Below are 20,293 nucleotides of genomic sequence, written 5' to 3' on the forward strand. Positions count from 1 at the left end.
GAAAAAAAAAAAATAATCTGGGGAGGATCGGCATCTCGCGGTAAGGAGAGAGAGAGAATTTTCTCCAGCAGCCAGATTGGATTCAGGGTTAAATGTGTAGCAAAAGGCAAAAATGCGGATCCGGCCGCCAAAAAAAAGTTGCATTGTCCGTCCGGAGATGTCAGCGAACGCCAAAATTGTTGCGGATCCGCCGACATACGGATGCAATGGCCGAGAGTCAGTCAAAATCCACCGATAATGCAAGTCAATGGGGAAAAAAACGGATCCGCCAAAAAAAAGGCGGATCCTTTTTTTTTTTTTTAAACGGTGGATTTTGACTGATAGTGACAAAGGATGTGTGAAACAGGCCTTACATTGCTGTTGGCCAATGAACCATTCAGCTGATGGCTCTCTCTCACATACAAATATTTGGCTCCTATGTTCCTGTGTTCTCAGCGCCTAGCTGAGTCTCATCTCCCCACTGAATAACAGGTTCAGCCATTGGCATACCAGTGGCCGGATCCTTCTCTCTACAAAGTCACGTGTCGAGGTAGAGTCAGGAGGGTCCCCCATACCCTCTATACTCTCCACCAAACAGGATCGCGCCAACAGTCTAGAGTCTAGGTGTAGTAACGCCTTGGTGAGGAGTCAAGCAATGCATTATAATGGAGTTATCAGTATATTAAAAACTTTGTTTTCCAGGTAATTACCTGTTAACTGCTGCAAAATGTGTTTGCGCTATATACATAAAATTATTATTATTTAGGTATTGGTAATAAGAAAAATCCCGTTCACCTCCTTGTTCCTCATGGCGCTTTCCTTATAAAGGATCTAGAAGCTCTCGATCATAAAAGCCTGATGTCTTGGTTTGACCATTCTCAAGAGGGGAAAGTAGAAGGCATAGTGTGGCACTGCAAGGACAGATCTCTATTCAAGGTAAGCCGAGAGGAGCTTTAGATTAGGGGCTCATCCCCATGTGCGATTAAAAAAAACGGTCTGTTTTCTGGATGGAAAAAACGGACCGATTCTATGCGACTGTCATGCGAGTGTAATGCGATTTCAGTGCGATATCACATCCGTATTCAATGCGATTTTTAACATGAGGTTTTACATAGATTAGTTCTCTCCATGTAAAAACTCATGTTAAAATAGCATTGTAAAAAAACAAACTGCACACTTCGTTTTAAAACAAAAGAATATTCAAAACACACACATATTTATTATATATATATATATATATATATATATATATATATATATATATATATATATATTTTACAGTTGGGTCCATATATATATTTGGACAGAGACAACATTTTTCTAATCTTGGTTCTAGACATTACAATGAATTTTAACCAAAACAATTCAGATGCCGTTGAAGTTCAGACTTTCAGCTTTCATTTGAGGGTATCCACATTAAAATTGGATGAAGGGTTTAGGAGTTTCAGCTCCTTAACATGTGCCACCCTGTTTTTTAAAGGGACCAAAAGTAATTGGACAATTGACTCCAAGGCTATTTGATGGACAGGTGTGGGCAATCCCTTCGTTATCCACATGAAGAAATGGTCGCACTCATCGAGTTTGAAGGAATTCACGGGTTTATTGGCACGTACATCACATGTCGGGCCGGGGGAGTGAAATAAGGAGTGCAAAAAAGGCTGACAACGGCCGTTTCGCGCTACTCGAGCGCTTCAACGGGTCAAATAGTGGAAGGAAGTGACGAGTTCATATAGAAATCACGTCTCACAGAGCCTCCTCATTTCACAGCTGCTGTCTAAGTGACATTAGTGAATTAAAAACATGCAGAGATGCATATAAACAGGCAATAAGCACTAATTTAAATACAGACGTAGTACAGACAAAAACTAGTTACAGAGAAAGGCAAATTATTGTCATAAATATCCGACTCTGAACAGACACCACAGTGGGGATTTTCTTACATTCATAAGGCTACAAAATCCAACACTCATATACATACAGTGACTACAATCATTACTCACCATACCGCACACCTTCTGAGAATATACGGTAACAGCGGTGCCATCCGCGTTTTTTCTTGATTGTCGCTAATCCCTTCGTTATGTCACTCAAGCAGATAAAAGGCCTGGAATTGATTTGAGGTGTGATGCTTGCATTTGGAACGTTTTGCTGTGAAGGAAAAATGCGGTCAAAGGAGCTCTCCATGCAGGTGAAACAAGCCATCCTTAAGCTGCAAAAACAGAATCCATCCGAGAAATTGCTACAACATTAGGAGTGGCAAAATCTACAGTTCGGTACACCCTGGTAAAGAAAGCACTGGTGAACTCATCAATGCAAAAAGACCTGGGTGCCCACGGAAGACCACAGTGGTGGATGATCACAGAATAATCTCCATGGTGAAGAGAAACCCCTTCAAAACAGCCAACTAAGTGAACAACACTCTCCAGGAGGTAGGCGTATCAATATCCAAATCTACCATAAAGAGAAGACTGCATGAAAGTAAATACAGAGGGTTCAATGCATGGTGCAAGCCACTCATAAGCATCAAGAAAAGGCTAGACTGGACTTTGCTAAAAGACATCTAAAAAAGCCAGCACAGTTCTGGAAGAACATTCTTTGGACAGATGAAACCAAGATCAACCTCTACCAGAATGATGGAAAGAGAAAAGTATGACGAAGGCGTGGTACAGCTCATGATCCAAAGCATACCACATCATCTGTAAAACACGGTGGAGGCAGTGTGATGGCTTGGGCATGCATGGCTGCCAGTGGCGCTGGGTCACTAGTGTTTATTGATGATGTGACACAGGACAGAAGCAGCCGAATGATTTCTGAGGTATTCAGAGCCATACTGTGTGCTCAGATCCCGCCAAACTGATTGGTCATCGTTTCATACTACAGATGGCCAATGACCCGAAACATAAAGCCAAAGCAACCCGGGAGTTTATTAAAGCAAAGAAGTGGAATATTCTTGAATGGCCAAGTCAGTCACCTGATCTCAACCCAATTGAGCATGCATTTCACTTGTTAAAGACTAAACTTCAGACAGAAAGGCCCACAAACAAACAGCAACTGAAAACCACCGCAGTGAAGGCCTGGCAGAGCATCAAAAAGGAGGAAACACAGCGTCTGGTGATGTCCAAGAGTTCAAGACTTCAGGCAGTCATTGCCAACAAAGAGTTTTCAACCAAGTTCAAGAAATAAACATTTTATTTACAATTATTTAATCTGTCCAATTACTTTTGGTCCCTTTAAAATCACGATGGCACATGTTAAGGAGCTGAAACTCCTAAACCCTTCATCCAATTTTAATGTGGATACCCTCAAATGAAAGCTGAAGGTCTAAACTTCAATTGCATCTTGTTTTGTTTAAAATTAATTGTGGTAATGTCTAGAACCAAAATTAGAAAAATGTTGTCTCTGTGCAAATATATATGGACCTAACTGTATATGTATATTTACATAAAATGTATATATTTATTTGATTTATTATGTGTGTGTCATTGACATGAATGTATTCTATGTGTATATATCTAGTGTTTTGTGAGCTCCGTGTTATTTTACTAATGAATTATCACCTATTCCGCTATGTATTAGAACATGTCAGTGTGATTTTACTATCTAGCTGCATATGAATTGCCTGGTCTGTCTGTCTAATATAAATACATATACATGTCAGTGACACACACATATATATTTATATTAGATAAGTCAGCAATTTATATGTGGCTATACAGTAGAATCACACTGACAGCTCAGAAAAGAATAGAATAGATATACACATAGAATACATATATATTTTTGCGTTTTCGTTTTTACTCCCCTTCTTCTCGGAGCCATAACTATTTTTTTTTATTTTTTTTTTTTTATTTTATTTTTCTGTCAAAATGGCCATGTGAGGGCTTGGTTTTTGCTTTACGAGTTGTAGTTTTGAACGACACCATTGATTTAACATATCGTGTACTGGAAAATGGGGAAAAAAATTTCAAGTGCGGTCAAATTACAAAAAAAATGCAATTCCACAAGTTTTTTTTTTTTTTTACCATGTTCACTAAATGCTAAAACTGACCTGCCATTGTGATTCTCCCGGTCATTGAGTTCATAGACACCAAACATGTCTACGTTCTGTTCTTTTTTTTTTTTTTTTTTTTTTTTAATGTAAGTGGTGAAAAAAAAATTCCAAAGTTTAAAAAAAATAAATTGCACCATTTTTCGATAACCATGGCATCTCCATTTTTCATGGTCTTGGGTTGGGTGAGGGCTTTTTTTGCGCACCAAGCTGTCGTTTTTAATGATACCATTTTGGTGCAGATACGATCTTTTGATCGCCCGTTATTGCATTTTAATTCACTGTTAAGGCAACAAAAAAAACAAAACATAATTCTGGCGTGTTGACTTTTTTTTTCCTCGTTACACAGTTTAGCAATCCAGTAATTCTGAACGGGCAATGCCAAATATGTGTATGTTTAATTTTTTTTTAAATTTTTTTTTATTATTGTTAGATTTTGAATGGGGTGAATTGAACTATTTTTAAAAAACTTTTTTATTCGGTCGTCCATGACAGCACCACCTGAGAGGGATCCGCCCTTCTTAGGAACAGGAAAACCTACAGATACAAAAGGGCGGCACCTCTCCCACGCATCAGTTGGTTTCCTGTTCCTAACAAGGACAGAACTCCCTACAGATCGTCCGTCATGGATAACCGAATCCCAGGCCAGCGGACCGACTCAGGTAGCGGGGGGTTCTCCTACCTCGGTCTCGCTGGGGACCCTGGATGCACCACGGTGGGTCCGGGTAGGATTTCCACGGCAGTGGTAAGAGCAGGCGGAGATAGGGTCCGGCGGTCGCCTTCTCCACGGGGCCGGTGAGGTAAGCGGTGTCCCCCTGTGTCTCCTTCCCCCGGGGGTGCGGTCCGTTCGGTTCGGCGAAGGGGGCGGGGCCTAGCGCCGAAACCGGAAGTCGGATGCCGGTCGGCTTCCGGTTGTTGTGGACGCGCGCCGATGCGCGCCCGCCGCCTGAGGGGGCCGGGCACCCGAAGGGGAGGGGGAGGATCGCGAGGAGCGGTCCAATGGGGGGCCCGAACACCGGACAGAGTTCCTGCTGATCCGGAGGGGAAGCCTTCTTAAGACAGAAGGCATTGCTGCTGAGGTGCTTCTGGAGGCCCAGCGATGGACACAACAGAAGCCCCCATGGACCCACAAGAGGTGCAGCCCGTGGCAAAGCGCCCCAGTGACCAGCCTAAGAGGCGGAAGGAGGGACGTTCGAGTGGACAGAGCCACAGCAGTTCCTCTAGGTCAAAGGATCCTCCTGCAGCCCCCCATGATCCGGTACCTGTCCTCATCTGCAAGGGTAAGAGATCTGCGAGAATGTACCCTGATGCAGTGTCCCCTTATGTTTTTTTTTTTTTTTGATTCTCAGGGGAAGAAGGCCACAGGGAAGCAGAAGCACAAGGAATGTGCCCTCTGTAGTTGCCCCTTACCAGATGGCTACCCCAAGAGATTGTGTCAGTCTTGCGTGAGACAGACGGTAGGGACGGAGATGAGGGGTAGAACGTGAGTGGAGTATCAGACTCTTACACTCCTCCCTATTTATGCAGGTAGCGGAAGAAGCTCCAAGCTTCGCTACAGACCTGAGGCAATTAATCAGGACTGAAATTAAAGCCCTATCAAAAGAAGATTCTTCTAAAAGAAGACGGGCTAGTGTTTCAGGCTCAGAATCTTCAGTCGACCCTAGGAGGGAAGATATCTCCTCAGAGTCCTCGTCCTCCTCTTCTTCTTCCGAAGAGAATTCCAGCCGGTTCTGTTTCCCCTTGGACCAAATGGATAAATTAATTAAAACCATAAGGTCAACCATGGGGGTGGAAGGAAAAAAAGACAGAACTGTCTGCTCAGGACATTATGTTCGGGGGTCTAGACCCCAGAAAGCAAAGGACTTTCCCACTAAACGAAAGAGTCCAGAGCCTGATAGATAGGGAGTGGAAAAAAACGGAAAAAAGGGGTTCTATGCCGCCTGCTTTCAAGCGTAGATACCCCTTTGAGGACCCAATAGTAAGTCGATGGGATAAGGCCCCCAAGCTGGATGCAGCGGTAGCTAAGGCCTCAAAAAAGTCATCTATACCCTTCGACGATATGGTCTCCCTTAACCCCTTCCTGACATCCGACGTACTATCCCGTCCACGGTACCCGGGCCCGTATGACCGTGGACGGGATAGTACGTCTACCGCGATCAGCGGCGCCCACGTGGTGAGCGCCGCTGATCGCGGACGGGTGTCAGCTGATTATCACAGCTGACACCCGGCACTATGTGTCAGGGGCGGTCACGGACCGCCCCCGACACATTAACCCCTTGCACAACGCGATCAAACATGATCGCGGTGTACCGGGAGTTAAAGGGAAGCATCGGGAGGGAGGGGGCTCCCTCCGTGCTTCCCTGAGCCCCCCACGGCAGCGCAATGTGCAGCGCTGCTGCGGGGGGCTCCTATCCTCCAGGCCCCCGGATCCAAGATGGCGACGGGGGCCTTCGGGGACCTGAGGAAGCTGGCTTCCTCAGTGCCTGCAAAGCGCAGGCAAGAGGAAGTCTTCTTCAATGCCTGTGACAGATTGCTGATCTGTCACAGTGATCTGTGATGTGACAGATCAGCGATCTGTCACAGGACAGTGATGTCCCACCTGGGACTATGTAATAAAGTAAAAAAAAAATTAAAAAAAAATGTAAAAATAAATTAAAAAAAATCGCCAAATAAATTAGAAAAAAAAAAAAAAAAAAAATATTCCCCCAATAAATCCATTTTTTGGAAATAATAAAAAAAAAAAACAATAAAAGTACACATATTAGGTATCGCCGCATCCGTAATGACCAGCCCTATAAAACTGTCACATTAGTTAACCCTTTTAGCGAACCCCTTAAAAAATAAAAATAAAAAACGAAGCAAAAAATAATGATTTATTATCATACCGCCAAACAAAAAGTGTAATAACGCGCGATCAAAAAGACGCATATAAATATCCATGGTACCGCTGAAAACGTCATCTTGTCCCGCAAAAAACGTGCCACGATACAGCATCATCAGCGAAAAAATAAAAAAGTTATAGCTCACAGAATAAAGTGATGCAAAAATAATTATTTTTTATATAAATAGTTTTCATTGCATAAAACCGTCAAAAACATAAAAAAACGACCTAAATGAGGTATCGCTGTAACCGTACTGACACGAAGAATAAAACCGCTTTATCAATTTTACTGCACGCGGAACGGTGTAAACGCACCCCCCCAAAAGAAATTCATGAAACGCTGGTTTTTGTTCATTCTGCGTCCCAAAAATAGGAATAAAAAGCGATCAAAAAATGTCACGTGCCCGAAAATGGTACCAATAAAAAACGTCAACTCGTCCCGCAAAAAATAAGACCTCACATGACTCAGTGGGTCAAAATACGGAAAAATTATAGCTCTCAATATGTGGTGATGCAAAAACTATTTTACAATAAAAAGCGTCTTTTAGCGTCTGACAGCTTCCAAACATAAAAACCGCCATAAATAGTAAGTCAAACCCCCCGTTATCACGCCCTTAGTTAGTGAAAAATAAATACTTTTTTTTTAGTTTTATTATCTCCATTTTCCCGTTAGGGTAAGGCTGTGTGCACACGCTGCGGATTAGGTGCGGATTTTGTAAAATCCGCAGGTGAAACCGCAGGTCAAAAGACCTGTGGTTTTACCTGCGGATTGCTCTGCGGTTTTGTCCTGCGGTTTTTCATCTCCTCAATAGAGGAGATGGCAAACCGCAGGAGAATCCGCAGAAAGAATTGACATGTCAATTCTTTCTGCGGATTGAAAACCGCAGATAATCCGCGCGGAAAATTCCGCACCGTCTGCACTGCGGTTTTTGATTCCCATAGGGAATCATGGTACTGTACACCGCAGCAAAAACTGCTGCTGGTCCACAGCGGCCAAAACTGCTGCGGAACCGCAGCAAAATCCGCAGCGTGTGCACACAGCCTTAGGGTTAGGGTTAGGGCTAGGGTTAGGGCTCAGATTAGGGTTAGGGGTGTGTTGGGGTTAGGGTTGGAGTTATAATTGGGGGTTTCCACTGTTTGGGCACATCAGGGGCTCTCCAAATGCAACATGGCGTCTGATCTCAATTCCAGCCAATTCTGAGTTGAAAAAGTCAAATGGTGCGCCTTCCCTTCCAAGCTCTGCCATGCGCCCAAACAGTGTTTTACCCCCACATGTAGGGTATCAGCCTACCCAGGACAAATTGCAAAACAATTTTTGGGGTCCAATTTCTCCTGTTACCCTTAGGAAAATAAAAAATTGGGGGCAAAAATATCATTTTTGTGGAAAAAAATGATTTTTTTATTTTCACGTCCGAGTGTTATAAACTTCTGTGAAACACTTGGTTCAAAGTGGGTTCAAAGTGCTCACCACACATCTAGATAAGTTCCGTGGGGGGTCTAGTGTCCAAAATGGGGTCACTTGTGGGGAGTTTCAATAGTTTAGGTACATCAGGGGCTCTCCAAACGCACATGACACCCGCAGACCATTCCATCAAAGTCTGCATTCCAAAACGTCACTGCTTCCCTTCCGAGCCCCGACGTGTGTCCATACAGTAGTTTTCTCCCACATATGGGGTGTCAGCGTACTCAGGCCAAATTGGAAAACAACTTTTGGGGTCCAATTTCTCCTGTTACCCTTGGGAAAATGAAAAAATTGGGGACTAATTGATCATGTTTCTGGAAAAAATACAATTTTTTTATTTTCATGCCCTGGCATTATAAACTTCAGTGAAGCCCTTGGGGGTTCAAAGTGCTCACCTCACATCTAGATAAGTTCCTTAGTGGGTCTAGTTTTCAAAATGGGGTCATTTGTGGGGGGTTTCCACTGTTTAGGTACATTAGGGGCTCTCCAAAGGCAACATGACACCCGCAGACCATTCCATCAAAGTCTGCATTCCAAAATGTCACTACTTCCCTTCCGAGCCCCGACGTGTGCCCATACAGTAGTTTTCTCCCACATATGGGGTATCAGCATACTCAGGACAAATTGGACAACAACCTTTGGGGTCCAATTTCTCCTGGTACCCTTGGGAAAATAAAAAAATGGTGACTAAAAGATCATGTTTGTGGAAAAAATACGAATTTTTTATTTTCACGCCCGGGCATTATAAACTTCTGTGAAGCACTGGGGGGTTCAAAGTGCTCACCACACATCTAGATAAGTTCCTTTGGGGGTCTAGTTTACAAAATGGTGTCATTTGTGGGGGGTTTCCACTGTTTTGGTACATTAGGGGTTTTCCAAACGCGACATGGTGTCCGATCTCAATTCCAGCCAAAAACGTCAAATGGCGCTGCTTCCCTTCCGAGCTCTGCCATTCACCCAAATAGTGGTTTACCCCCACATGTGGGGTATCAGCGTACTCAGGACAAATTGCACAATAACTTTTAGGGTCCTGTTACCCTTGGAAAAATAAGAATTGAGGGTGAAAAGATCATTTTTGTGGAAAAAATATGATTTTTTAATTGTATGGCTTTATGTTATAAACTTCTGTGAAGCCCATGGGGGTTCAAAGTTCTCACCACACATCTAGATAAGTTCCTTAGGAGGTCTAGTTTCCAAAATGGGGTCACTTGTAGGGGGTTTCCACTGTTTAGGTACATCAGGGACTCTCCAAACGTGACATGGCGTCCAATCTGAATTTCAGCCAATTTTGCATTGAAAAAGTCAAACGGCGCTCCTTCCATTCTGAGCTCTGCCATGCGCCGAAACAGTCGTTCCCCCCCACATATCAGGTATCTGCGTACTCAGGACAAATTGCACAATAACTTTTGCAGTCCAATTTCTCCTGTTACCCTTGGTAAAATAAAAAAAATTGAACCTGAATTATTTTTTTTATGAAAAAAAGTTAGATGTTCATTTTTTTTAAATATTCAAAAAAATTCCTGTGACGCACCTAAAGGGTTAATAAACTTTTTGAATGTGGTTTTGAGCACCTTAAGGGGTGCAGTTTTTAGAATGGTGTCACTTTTGGGTATTTTCTATCATATAGACCCCTCAAAGTTGCTTCAAATGTGATGTGGTCCTAAAAATAAAATGGTGTTGTAAAAATGAGAAATCGCTGGTCAACTTTTAACCCTTATAACTTCCTAACAAAAAAAAATTTTGGTTCCAAAATTGTGCTGATGTAAAGTAAACATGTGGGAAATGTTACTTATCAAGTTTTTTGTGTGCCGTATCTCTGTGATTTAAGGGCATAAAACTTCAAAGTTGGAAAATTTTCAAAATTTTTGCCAAATTTCCATTTTTTTTCACAAATAAACGCAAGTTATTTGAATGAAATTTTACCACTAACATGAAGTCCAATATGTCACGAGAAAACAATGTCAGAATCACCGGGATCCATGGAAGCGTTCCAGAGTTATGACCTCATAAAGGTACAGTGGTCAGAATTGTAAAAATTGGCCCGGTCATGAACGTGCAAACCACCCTTGGGGGTGAAGGGGTTAAAGACCCCCTAGATAAAAAGGCAGATTCCTTTTTAAAGGGCACATGGGAGATGTCAGCAGGCGCCCTAAGGCCAGCAATAGCAGCCACATGCGCAGCCAGATCCATGATGGTCTGGCTGGATCAATTGGACTCCCAGCTAAAGGATGGAACCTCGCGAGCTTCCATCCGTAAGTCTCTTCCAATTATCCAGAATGCTGCTGCCTTTCTGGCAGATGCCTCGGCGGACTCAGTAAGAATGGCGGCCAGGTCTGCAAGTTTGTCTAATTCGGCCCGAAGAGCCCTCTGGTTAAAATGCTGGCCGGGAGATATCCAAGCCAGGTCCCGTCTCTGTTCTATCCCCTGTGAGGGTGAATACTTGTTCGGCCCCGTCCTAGACGAACTGTTGGAGAAAGCTGGGGATGAGAAAAAGAAATTTCCGAGTCTGCCAAATACATCCTGGAGACGTCCCTTTTCTAGGAAAGGGTATTCCCGCAGGAGACAAGCCAGAGATCAAAACAGATGGGACAACAAGAAAACCAGAGGTACGGGCTTCATGTTCGGAGGAGGGGGGCGCCAAGAAGGTCCATCACGGGATAATAAGAAGCCGCCCCAATGACTAGTGGCCCCGGTAGGAGGAAGATTATCTGCCTTCTACCCGGCCTGGGCCGGAATCTCGAATAGCAGCTGGATACTGGGGGTTATAGCTACAGGACTGCACCTAGAGTTCTCCTGCGTTCCCCAAGATCGGTTCAAGGTAACTCCGCTCAAATCTTCCCCACTAGAACAAGCTGCCCTGGAGACCGAGGTCCTCGAACTACTGGACAAAAAAGTCCTGACGAGAGTTCCAGAGGAAGAGAGGGGGAAAGGCTTCTATTCCCCCCCTGTTCTTGGTCTGTAAACCGGACGACTCATTTAGGGCTATATTTAACCTCAAAGCCCTCAATAAATTCCTGGTCGTACGTCCGTTTAAAATGGAAACAATTAACACCGCAATAAAAATGCTGTTTCAAAACTGCTTCATGGTGGTCCTAGATCTGAAAGACGCTTACTACCATATACCAATATGTCTAGCACACCAACCTTTCCTTAGACTGGCAGTTCAGTTGGATGGGTCAATCCATCACTTCCAGTACGCGGCCCTACCCTTCGGGGTGGCGGTTGCGCCCCGAGTATTCACCAAAGTGATGGCAGAGGTGATGGCCCATCTGCGCGAGCTAAACATTCTAGTCGTCCCCTATCTAGATGACCTCCTTATAATAGGCAGTTCAGCCGAGCAGTGTTTAGAACAATTACAGAAAACAACGGCGGCTCTAGAGCGGTTGGGATGGCTACTTAATATCAAAAAATCCCGTCTGCAGCCATTAAAAATTCAACAATTTCTAGGCCTAACCCTAGATTCTAAAAAGCAGGAATGCCGTCTGCCCCCAGAGAAGCTGCTGCACCTGCATGGCCGGGTCCTGAACGCTTCCAACAACCCCTCCATGTCCCTCAGGAAAGCCATGTCCCTGTTGGGTTCCCTCTCATCCTGCATTCCCGCAGTCCAATGGGCCCAAGTTCATACGAGAACTCTACAGGGCGAAGTTTTATGGTATCAGAGAATTCTGGTGGGTAACTTAGAAGGTCGACTGACCTTATCCAGAAACACAATAGAGTTCCTGGAGTGGTGGCTAGAAAGATATAACTTGTCTAGAGGGGTCCCTTGGGAGTATAACATTACCCGCGTGGTCACCACGGATGCAAGTCCTTCCGGTTGGGGGGCGCATATGGAGGAAATTCTGGTCCAGGGCCTATGGGAACGGGATCAGATACAAATGTCTTCTAATTTGAAAGAATTGACGGCGGTAGTACACGCAGCTAAAGAGCTCCTTATGTATCTACAGGGCCATCACGTACGAGTTCTCTCGGACAATCGAGTGGCCGTGGCTTATATCAACCACCAAGGCGGAACTCGATCCAAAACTCTGATGAATGTGGCAGGACAGTTGTTCCAGCTAGCAGAGCGGCATTTTTTATCTCTCACGGCTCTTCACATAAGAGGAAAAGAGAACGTTGCGGCAGATTTCCTAAGCCGCAATCTATTAAAACAAGGGGAGTGGGCCTTAAACACCTCCATTTTCGTTCAAATTGTGCAGAGATGGGGTCAACCAGAGGTGGATCTATTCGCCACCAAGGAGAACTCGAAAACGACACAGTTTTGCTCCCTAAATCCCAGGGAGACTCCTCTGGCAGTAGATGCGCTTCTGATAAAATGGGACTTCAGGCTAGCCTACGCCTTTCCTCCCCTATCTCTACTTCCTCTGGTGTTGAGGAAGATCAGGAAGGACAGGGCAAGGGTCATAGTCATCGCCCCGTTCTGGCCCAGAAGAGCATGGTTCTCGAACCTCAGGATCATGTCGGTAGACGATCCTTGGGTTCTCCCGGACATCCCGGACCTTCTGTCCCAGGGCCCGGTCTTCCACCCTCAGGTGGCTGGCCTACATCTCACGGCATGGAATTTGAGCGGTCACTGCTAAAAAGTAAAGGCTTCTCCCCAGACCTAATTGACACTCTACTAAAAAGTAGGAAAGTGGTGACAACTAAGATTTACGTCAGAATTTGGAAAAGATTCCTCCAAAGCTCAAATATAAATACTGATGATACCGTCCCTATAGGCCAGATCTTGGAATTTTTACAAAAAGGGCTGGACTTGGGTCTCTCCACCAGTACCCTTAAAGTACAGGTATCCGCCTTAGGGGCCCTCTTTGGCTGCAACATCGCGGCTAATTACTGGGTCAGTAGATTTATCAAAGCAGCGAGTAGATCCAGACCAATAGTAAAGAATAGACTCACGCCATGGGATTTGAACCTAGTCCTCACAGCTATGACAAAAGCGCCATTTGAACCCATCTCGTCAGCCTCTATTAGGAGCCTGTCCCTCAAAATAGCTTTCCTAATAGCCATAACGTCAGCCCGTAGGGTAAGCGACATTCAGGCATTGGCTAGGCGCCCACCTTTTCTTCAGGTAAAAGAGGATAGGGTAATACTTAGACCCGACCCAGCGTATTTACCAAAAGTAGCCTCCAGCTTTCATAGGTCGCAGGAAATAGTCCTTCCATCCTTCCTCCCTAAACCAACTAATGAGAAAGAGGAGAAGCTACACACTTTAGATGTTAGGAGATGCCTCTTGGAGTATCTAGCGGCTACCGATCCCTGGAAGAAAGACAATGCCCTCTTTGTCTCCTACCAAGGCCCTAGGAAAGGTCTTAGGGTGTCCAAAAGTACATTAGCCAGATGGATTAGAGAAGCAATCTCGTTAGCTTATGCCTCAAAAGGTAGAGTAGCTCCGGAGAAATTGAAGGCGCATTCCACCAGAGCCGTGGCGACCTCGTGGGCCGAGAGATCGGAAGTCTCCATCGACCAGATTTGTAAGGCGGCCACTTGGTCCTCTCCGAGCACTTTTTATAGTCATTATAGACTAGACTTGGGTGCTTCTGCAGACCTCTCCTTCGGTATCAGGGTTCTGCAGGCTGTAGTCCCCCCCTAAAGTAGTGATTACTCTCTGTAATTCTCTCAGGTGGTGCTGTCATGGACGACCGAATAAAGTCTTAGTTACTCACCGGTTAACGGTATTTTTCGGAGTCCATGACAGCACCCATAGATTCCCTTCCCTTAGTTATTTTGGGTGTGCACGTCTTCCCTTTGTACATATCCACGGGTGATAAAATTTAAGTATTAATATTGTTGTACATATAATCATGCATTAACCTTGGAGGTCCTCTTTTATGCTCTGTAATCCAACTGATGCGTGGGAGAGGTGCCGCCCTTTTGTATCTGTAGGTTTTCCTGTTCCTAAGCAGGGCGGATCCCTCTCGGGTGGTGCTGTCATGGACTCCGAAAAATACCGTTAACCGGTGAGTAACTAAGACTCTTTAACTTTTGGCCTACCTCATTTTTCGCTTTATAAGATGCACCCCAAATTTTGAGGAGAAAAATAAGAAAAAAATATTTAATAAAATGGTCGTTCTTCTTATAATCCATGCGTCTTATTGGTTACCGGGGTGGTGGCCGCAGTGAACCGGGGTCCCAGGGTCGCTGCTGGAGGAGTCAGGAGTGGGGTGATGCTGCAAGCCGCAGGCAGGGATGAGGGGGTGCGCCAATGTGCAGCGCGGGTCTTGGGGTGGGGCTGGTATGGGGGGGGGGGCTTGTGCTGCTGCCGGGTGTTTCCGGGTGCCCGGCGGTGCTGGCTGGTGCTGTGGGTGTCTCCGGCACTGCCCGGGGCTCTGCCGACATTTTGCGACAGGCCAGAGCCCCGGGGCACTTTCTCGGTTCCCTCTGTGTGATGGACTCCGGCAATATGGCCACCGCCGGGGGCGGTGCAGGCGCTGATGGTGATCTCGGGACTAAGATCTCGAGAGATGAGATTTCAGCGCTGAATTCAAATATGACAAGGAAGACTTATTTGGTTCTAGTTTCCATGAAATTGAAGAGTTTGCGTTTTACGGTTACGTAAATTAATAAATAAGATGTAGTTATTACTTCTACAAATATAAAACTGCACATGTATTGTCAAACAAATTTTATTAGATGTATTTAGAGGAAACTCAAGTGTATTTAAATTTACTATATCATTAACTGACGTGTCTAAGAACTTTGAACAATTTTAATTGTTAATACGTTATTGCACAGTACAAAATATGTCCTTAGTAACTGGATACTCGGCTCCTTTTTACTTGTCTCTTGTATTCAAGCATTGGATTATCCCTGGTGATTGTCCAACAGTAGTCTGCAAGCATCGAAGGCTTCCAATTACCCAGATATCTTTTTCCATAGTGGCTAATTTGATTTCTGAACCAGACAACTTTTGAAATTTTGTTGCCTAGTCTTATCTGCCAGACTCAACTTGTGAGCCCGCCCTGTCAGTGGCGTACCACCAGTGGCGGCAGGGCATGCTACTGCTATCGGGGCCCATGAGCCGGAGTGGCCCTGTGTCAGCGCCCACCCCGGCCCCCCTCCTTTGGCTGTAAGCAGACACTTTCACCTCCATCATTCTGCTTAGTGTCTGACGTGTCAGAGCAGCATGCCTGCTCTGAGATATGTGGCACTTTACACTGCACGCTCAGGGTATGTCTCCACGTTCAGCGTTGGCAGTGCTTTTTACGCAGCTCCGTCCAAAGCGCTGCCGGCTTTTGTACGCGCGATGATTCCATGTGTTCATTTTAATATGTGGAATGACCGCATCCTATACATAGACGGTGATATTTCCAGTTACGCAGGTCTGTCACCTGCGTCTTTGTACGCGTAGTGGAGATGGGATTTCATAAAATCCCATCCACTATGCTGTAACATCTGGCCACTGCGGCTGTAAGCAGCGTACAATCTGCAGCAAATACGGAACGTGGAAATATATCCTCAGGAGATGAATGGAGCATTGGGTGGAACAAGGGGAGGAGAGTATTTTTTTTTTTTTTTAAGTCAGTGTCTGGTGGCCATAATAGAATATTGAGAACCATGGGGGAGGGGGTTGCATTATATTTTATACCAAGGACCACGGAAGGGTACGTTAAATTGCATGGAGGACCAGGGTGTGGAGGGGGGGTGTTTGAATGTATCATACTGTACGGTGCTCTGTGGCGCCATGATTTCTATGCGCTCTATATAACTATTTCCTATAACTGCGACTGTTCTTGAACCACTTAAATATTTTTCTTTCTTCCCACAATTATTTAATACAGTGCAGTACGTACTGGTGCTATAAGCCACAGGTATAAATTTGTGTCCCAGGAGAACAGCCATGTTTCTTTCTCACAAACCTGTCTGTAGGGCAACTGGCTGTGCAGGAGTGCTCATCCACTGCAGTAGGAGACAAGATATTTTAACCTCTACCACATAAAGGGGAAGGAAGGAGACTTTCAAAAGTTTTGTCCCAAGGCACAGTTTGTTGTAAAGTGTAAGGCCCCCGTCACACTAAACGATGCACCAGCAATCCCGACGATACGACCTTGTCAGGATCGCTGGTGCCTCTCTACATGATCGCTGGTGATCTGCCAAACAGGCAGATTTCACCAGCGATCAGGAACAGCGAGGACGCTGGTATCTAAGGTAAATATCGGGTAACTAAGCGCGCGCGTCACTTAGTTACCCGCTGTGTACCTTGGATACCAGTGTCCTAGCGCCAGCACGCAGGTATCTAAGGTACACAGTGGGTAACTAAGTGACGTGAGCGCTTAGTTACTTGATATTTACCTTAGATACCAGCTCCCAGCGTCTGCTTACAGCTTGCTCGCTGATCGTTGGTCTCCCGCTGCCACACGCAGCGATGCGCGCTGGCCAGCGGGAGACAACGATCAAAAAATGGCCCAGGACATTGCACGATCAGCGATACCCGGCGGAGGGGCCGGTCGCTGATGTGTCTCACACAGCAAGATCGCTGTAGCGTCACAAAATCAGCAATCTCGCTGTGTGAAGGGGCCTTAAGAAAACCTACAAAAACCTGTACTTTCGCTGCGGCTCATGGTTTCTGTCATTGGCTTCAGCTCTACTGACATGATGTCTGCCCAGCAGACTTTAACAAATACGGAGAGCAGCGCCAGAGACTTTATGCTGCACAAAGAGGGTGAGTAAAACACAGATTGCTCTTTTTTTTTTCAACAAATACTGCTCCTAAAGGACACCACTTTCCTGAAACCCCCTTTCAGAAGGGGAAAAAAACCCCTCCTTTGTTCTTTTAAGATTTCTAGAAAAGTGTCAGGCTACAGCATTTGCCCATGCTTGTAATATACTGTTGGCAAGATTTCTTTGGTTAAATCTTAATTTTTATCTTTAGTGGTGCAAATTTTCAGCCAGTGATGCTATTCCTATGTAGATTGGTGGTGAAATTGTCCGGCGACACAATGGCTCAGTGGTTAGCACTGCAGCCTGGGTTCAAATCCCACCAAGGACAACGTCTGCAAGGAGTTTGTATGTTCTCCCCGTGTTTCCTCCCACATTCCAAAGACATAGTGATAAGGAATTTAGATTGTGAGCCAAATGGGGACAGTGCCAATAATGTCTGTAAAGCGCTGTGGAATTAATGGCGCTATATAAAGGAGTAAAATAAAAAAATAAGGAATTTTTTTTGTTTTCTAGCTTCATCGCCATCATCTCGGATTACAGTGGCCACTCAACAGCACGTGCCTAAATTCCAAGTCCGTTTCCATTAAACTGGATTTATGCAAATATGAAGTGGATTCAAGCACATTATTGGGTCAACTTGCAAAAAAAGACACTTGGTGTTATGACAAATTAAAAGACATCTTGTTAGACTGAAAACAGCACCTCGTGAAGGAAAAGGACAAGTCACAGCTCACTGAGCTTGATGGCGAATATTGTGGAACATCTATATTTTAACCATATGGCAGCTTCTGCTTGGTCACCAAAACAGATGTCCACATGGTGCCAACATCACATAAGTCTGCTAAATTGTTCTCACTATCACAAATGACTGGCAACACTTATAGTGTCGCATCCCACGTTCCTGGGCATTGGAAACGTTAATACATTACTCATGTTTGTCTGGCATGGACAGTTATTAAACTTTGCAGATCACTTTATTAGTTAAGCCTACTGACAGATTTCCTTTCCCAACCCCCCCCCCCCCCCATTTCCACCTTCTTAACCAGTCCAATTTCTACAATTCTGACCAGTGTCACTGGGAATTTATCTACAAGAATAGTGACAATATTGACTCCATGGGTGTTGCTTAGTAAATATAGCATAATGTACTGGGCATGACATTGGCAGATTTGCAAAGTGCGGTTTAAGCACACTGTGGGGTTCGAAAGGGAAGTCATTATGATCTGGGACTGCAGAATTCCCTGGATTTCTTTTGAAGGGGGGCATAGCGCTTTTCCAGAGGCTTTGTACGGCCAGTAAAGCTGAAGTCCCCTATTTTCCTTTAACAGATGATGGACCTGAGTGGGGGCTTGTTTTCTTTTGTGGATTGAGTTGAAGCTGTTACTAGGAACATTTTACATAACATTTTGGATTATGTTTATCCTGTGCACTACGCTCAGTACTTACTTTGGGCTTTATCTAAATCTCTGAATTACATAATTCAGATGTAATCCCCAAGGGATCCATTCACTGAGTCAGCAGAGTTACTCTGGACTCATTCTGGGCTCTTTTTAGCAGTGTCCTTTTCAGGAGTACACAAAACTGTGGCCAACCGTGCTATTATGCACACCTAAAAAAAGGACACTGCCGGATCACAGGCCAAACAGTCCACAGTCCCTCCATTTTCATTATAGGAAATCTTCCACCGGGGGTTTGTCTGAATCTCGTATGTCAGAGATTTACATGGAAACCCTGGTGTAAGCGCTCAGTGTAGTGTGCAGGATAAATGTGACCCGAGCCTTACTGCAATCTTTGGTTCATTCTGTCTCCCAATCAGTAGTAGATCACAAATTTAGTTTAATTTTTGTTTTATGCCACTCCTCATGCGGTATAAGTGATTACAGTGCTTTAATCTTCTAGTGTGTGCGATTACAGCGATACTAGATTTATATAGTTGTTTTATGTTTTGGCTGCTGTCACTAAAAGCTTTCTTTTTCTAAGAAGAAAAAAAAAAGCTTTTCCATCTCCATATTCTGACAGCAATACTTTTTTTTTTTTTTTCCCTTCACCCATGACAGCACCACCTGAGAGAGGGATCTGCCCCGCCAGGACAGGAACCTACTGAGATATAAGGGGCAGCACCTCTCCCCCGCTTCAGTTGGGTTCCTGTCCTGGAAGGAACCCCACTGCCCACTGTCGACGGTGCCTGTCATGGGCGAAGAAACAAGGGAAAAAAAAAAAGGGAACCCAGCCCCGTCCCGGCGCGGGAAGGACAGGTGTCTTACCTGTAGCGTCGGGTGCTGGATGCACAGTCCCCGGGCCCTCCGGGGTTGCGGGTTCGTGTGGGCGCTGGTGGGATCCCCGATGGCTGCGGGAAGCCCCCACCGCGCCGCCTTCCCCTCACGCGCGCCGCATCTCGATCCCCGCGGCATCTAACAGGGGAGAAACGTGGGCGCTTTCCGGCCACTGACGTCAGCGGCGCAGAGGATTATGGGTGCGCCGGCTGACGTCAGCACCAGGCGACGGTGTCATGGCGCCCAGTGCGACTCCGAACGGCTTTTTCTGAAGGCAGTCGGCCGGCGGTCGCAGGGGGGAGGGGAGACAGCTGATCGGAGGCATATTTAAACGAGGCACTGCGGCGGGGCAGACGGTGCAACGATGGAGTCAGAGCAGGAGAGGTCCGTGTCTCTGCCGCCCTCACAGCCCTCCGGCCGCAAACATGGAAGCCGCTCAAGCAGCAGCCGCCCCAGCCGCAGGTCGGGAGAATCCTCGAGATACAGAGAGCACAGGTCACGTGCTCCGACGCAGCCTCCGAATCCGGTACCCTTGATTGCGGGTGGTGAGTGATCTTCGTGAAAGCTAGCATTTGTGTTAATAGGGTTTCCCTGTCTATGTTTGACCCCGTAGGAAAGGCCCAAGAAAGCAGGAAGCAAGAAAAATAATAGGGACTGCTCCATATGCAAAGCGGCTCTAACAAGAGTGGCAGAAAGACCTCTGTGCCAATTGTATTCAGCGTACTATGGCGGAGGAAGCGCCTAGTTTCGCAGCTAATCTAATATCAGCCCTTAGGTCGGAGATGGAGGGTTCAATTAAGACCCTATTGAAAAAAGGAGGAAAAGTAGAAAGGATCCTCCTAGTTCTCCCTCAAATTCCTCTTTGGCCTCGTCCCAGTCGGAACAGGCCTCCTCATCAGACTCCTCGGACAGTGACACGGGGTAAGCCATGTTTTCCGGTGGAAGACACAGATGCCCTCCTAAAGGCCATTAGGACAACAATGGGCCTACAGGAA

At 45.5% G+C, this 20,293-nt stretch overlaps 1 protein-coding gene across 4 annotated transcripts in view; it reads left to right on the forward strand.

The window, feature by feature from the left end:
• RLIG1 (RNA 5'-phosphate and 3'-OH ligase 1) overlaps positions 1 to 18,005 on the forward strand; it is a 39,062-nt gene extending 21,057 nt beyond the window's left edge. For all 4 annotated transcript variants that reach the window (XM_073557006.1, XM_073557004.1, XM_073557005.1 and 1 more), the window contains 2 exons: positions 746 to 915; positions 17,539 to 18,005. In XM_073557006.1, the coding sequence (XP_073413107.1) occupies positions 746 to 915; positions 17,539 to 17,718 (350 nt within the window). In that variant the 3' untranslated portion in view covers positions 17,719 to 18,005. The remainder of the gene's footprint in view (positions 1 to 745; positions 916 to 17,538) is intronic.
• The last annotated feature ends 2,288 nt before the right edge of the window (positions 18,006 to 20,293 follow it).

This window comes from Dendrobates tinctorius, unplaced genomic scaffold (assembly GCF_039654945.1).
Source record: "Dendrobates tinctorius isolate UK_male_01 unplaced genomic scaffold, ASM3965494v1 ptg000241l, whole genome shotgun sequence".
Taxonomy (NCBI): domain Eukaryota; kingdom Metazoa; phylum Chordata; class Amphibia; order Anura; family Dendrobatidae; genus Dendrobates; species Dendrobates tinctorius.